We start from the raw sequence: 2,794 nt of genomic DNA, 5'->3' as shown, positions 1-2,794 counted from the left end.
AAAACCTCATAACATGTGTGCACGCATTGGGGCCAAAGCCCAGAAGTGACTGAGTGTATAGGCGAAATAAATGTGGGGCAAAGATTGTGTTGAGGGGTGTGAAATAAAAACAACACGCAATAGAAACAATGAACATCCATGTTTTATGTGTTTGTAATTCACACTACCGAAACATGGTGTGGACAGAAACAACAAAAGGCATTAGAAACAAAATAACACCAACATGGTGTAAAAGACATAAGGGACGAGTTGCCATCCCTTAACAAATAGTGAGGCCAACTTGGAGCACACCATCACACTCACAGGTGTTGGTAGTGGTGGCCCGGGGAGGAATAAGCAGACCTGGAGCTGCGGAGGATGTTCCTCGCCAGCCTAGTGGTGCTGATGTTGGCCGTGGTACGTTGGGGCAGGGAACGGGGGAGGCATAGGTCGCATATAGGGGTGCGGCCGTGCGATCGGGGTGGGTGGATGGTAGGGTGCCGGCAAATGTGGCGTGGTGGGTGGCGTGGCAAATCTGTGCCACTGTTCTATTGCCGTGAAGCAGTGGTTTGGATTGTGGGGGGGTGTGGAGGCGTCGATCAACGTTATGATCGAGGCATGGAGCCGAGCCATGCGATCCATAGGGACCAGGCGGAGTAGGGGAACAATGCCACGGGCAAAAAAGTCCTGTCCATCCTCATCCGCGGCTCGGCTCAGGTATTCTAAAACCCGGCTATCCACTTGGCCGCCGGCGGAGGGCTGCGGAGCACGGCGCCGGCGAGTTGTGGTTCGCAGGGGGCGCTCCTCAGGCGCAGAGGCGACGGCCCGTGCAGACTGTACAGGGGCGGGGTGCAGGGGTGTCGGCTCCGGGCTAAGGGGCAGGTCATGGGCAGCAGGTGGTTGCGGCTGAGACTCAGCGATGGTGTCGTCGGCTGTGTCCTCCAAATTGTCGGTGGTTCTGGAATGGGAAAACAGGGTTAGAACACAGAGATCATTGCCCACAACAACACGATGGCAAACAGGACCTGGGCGACAAAACATTAGACACATGCAAAAGCACAATCTCTTACGTCCGCATTTCCATAATGTCCTTCAAGAACATCAGCTGCTTCATGTATATGTAGGGGCGCTTACGCGAGCCCCCATCTCCGCTGCGTCCCTTTTCCCCGATTTCTCGGCGAAATTGGTTGCAGCAGCTCCACCACCGTGTTTTTATATCTTGGACTGTTGGAGGAAACGCAAATACATGGTGACATATTGCGACAACGCCATAACAACTCTGCCCTATCAAAAAATGAGGGGCCCTACCCTGGTAATGACATGGTACACTGATGCGCCTGCTACACAAAAGGTCATTTGGCAATGGAGCGGAAGACACATACAGGGCCACAGTACGTCAATAGGGAGGACATTGCATTGCTTAAAAACACATGGTACTCACCCATCCGACTGCGGTCACGGGTTCGGCCACACTCCCATTCCTCACCAAAAAGATCCTTGGCGATCTCCTCCCAGGCGTCCTCCTTGGCCGTGCGGTCGTGGTACGACTCTGCACGAGTGTTCCATATAGCAGCATGGCCCTGGACCAGGCTGATGAGGCGCTCCACGTCAAGCCCACGCAGCAAGCCTGCAGATCTCTGGGGAGTGTAGATTCTCTTCACACAGGCTTGCCCACTCACAGAGAATACGCAAGCACTTCCTGGTTTTTGTTTGCTTTGTCCAGCTTTATAAACTCTTTTGCATGGACAGAACAAGTGGTGTGAAAATCGCGCATGCAACGCAGGAGCATCCGTGTGGCATGCATGGTTTTCACACACCCATTGACTTCAATGGGTGCATGATGCGCGAGAAACGCATGATTTTAGAACATGTCGTGAGTTTTACGCAACGCACTCGCGCAGCGCAAAAATCACAGACTGTCTGCACTGCCCCATAGAGTAATATAGGTGCGTACGTCACGCGTGAAAAGCACGCGTGTATATTACGCTCGTGTAAATGAGGCCTTACAAGCAGATACATTCACATTTATAAAAAAGATAATTTTTGCAATTTCTCAAACTGTTGGTGTTTTCCACAAATAAGCCAGGAACTTGACAATTTTACCCCTGATATAAAGTACAACTTTTCACAGGAAAACAATCTCAGAATCACTTGGCTAGGTGAAAGCATTCCAAAGTTACCACATAAAGTGACGTCAGATTTTAAAAATGGGGCTCTGTCATTTAGTCCAAAAGTGGCTGCCGACAGGAAGGGGTTAAGGTCAGTGTTGGTGCATATTTTTTTTTTTCTCCCGATTTCTTTAGCAACTGGTGCGTGAAAGACTGACAGTAGACAAATGACGTCTGTGTGCTGTCCGTGATTTTTACACCCCCCATAGACTTTAATGGGCGATGTGGTCCACAAAACGGACTAGAATAGGACACAGTGAGTTCCGTGCAATAGAAACATGCTGCGTGACAAATCACTAATGTCTGAATAGCCCCTTCAAATTGCAAAAGTCTGTGTGCCGTTTTTTTTTTTTTTAATGGACAGCACACAGATGTATACAATGTTTTCGGAATAAGGCCTAGAATGTTCCAAGCAGAGCAAAATATAAATGCAGTGGTGTTTAGGAAATAGCGGCACCTAGTGGCCAAATTGCTTTTTACTCACAAGTAGCATCAGAGTTATTAAAAAATATAGCCATGATGCTAGTGAGAACAGAGGCTGTGTTGATTTTTGTGGTCATGTGTAGATGAGAAACTACTGAAGATTATGGACTTGCTTGGAAACGTGACAAAATTAATCTTAAATGTCCCTCTTTGACCATCTGATA

General features: G+C 49.0%; 1 protein-coding gene across 1 annotated transcript; it reads right to left on the bottom strand.

Moving 5' to 3' along the window:
- Nucleotides 1–211: 211 nt before the first annotated feature.
- Nucleotides 212–1,651, bottom strand: LOC142661430 (uncharacterized). The gene is made up of 3 exons (XM_075838826.1): nucleotides 1,421–1,651; nucleotides 1,050–1,203; nucleotides 212–937 (listed from the first exon to the last, which is right to left on the bottom strand). Exons 1-3 carry the CDS (start codon nucleotides 1,422–1,424, stop codon nucleotides 373–375), a joined length of 723 nt encoding a protein of 240 aa, XP_075694941.1. The 5' UTR covers nucleotides 1,425–1,651; the 3' UTR covers nucleotides 212–372.
- Nucleotides 1,652–2,794: the final 1,143 nt, after the last annotated feature.

This window comes from Rhinoderma darwinii, chromosome 10, assembly GCF_050947455.1.
Source record: "Rhinoderma darwinii isolate aRhiDar2 chromosome 10, aRhiDar2.hap1, whole genome shotgun sequence".
NCBI lineage: Eukaryota > Metazoa > Chordata > Amphibia > Anura > Rhinodermatidae > Rhinoderma > Rhinoderma darwinii.
This window is presented reverse-complemented; position numbering and strand designations above follow the sequence as displayed.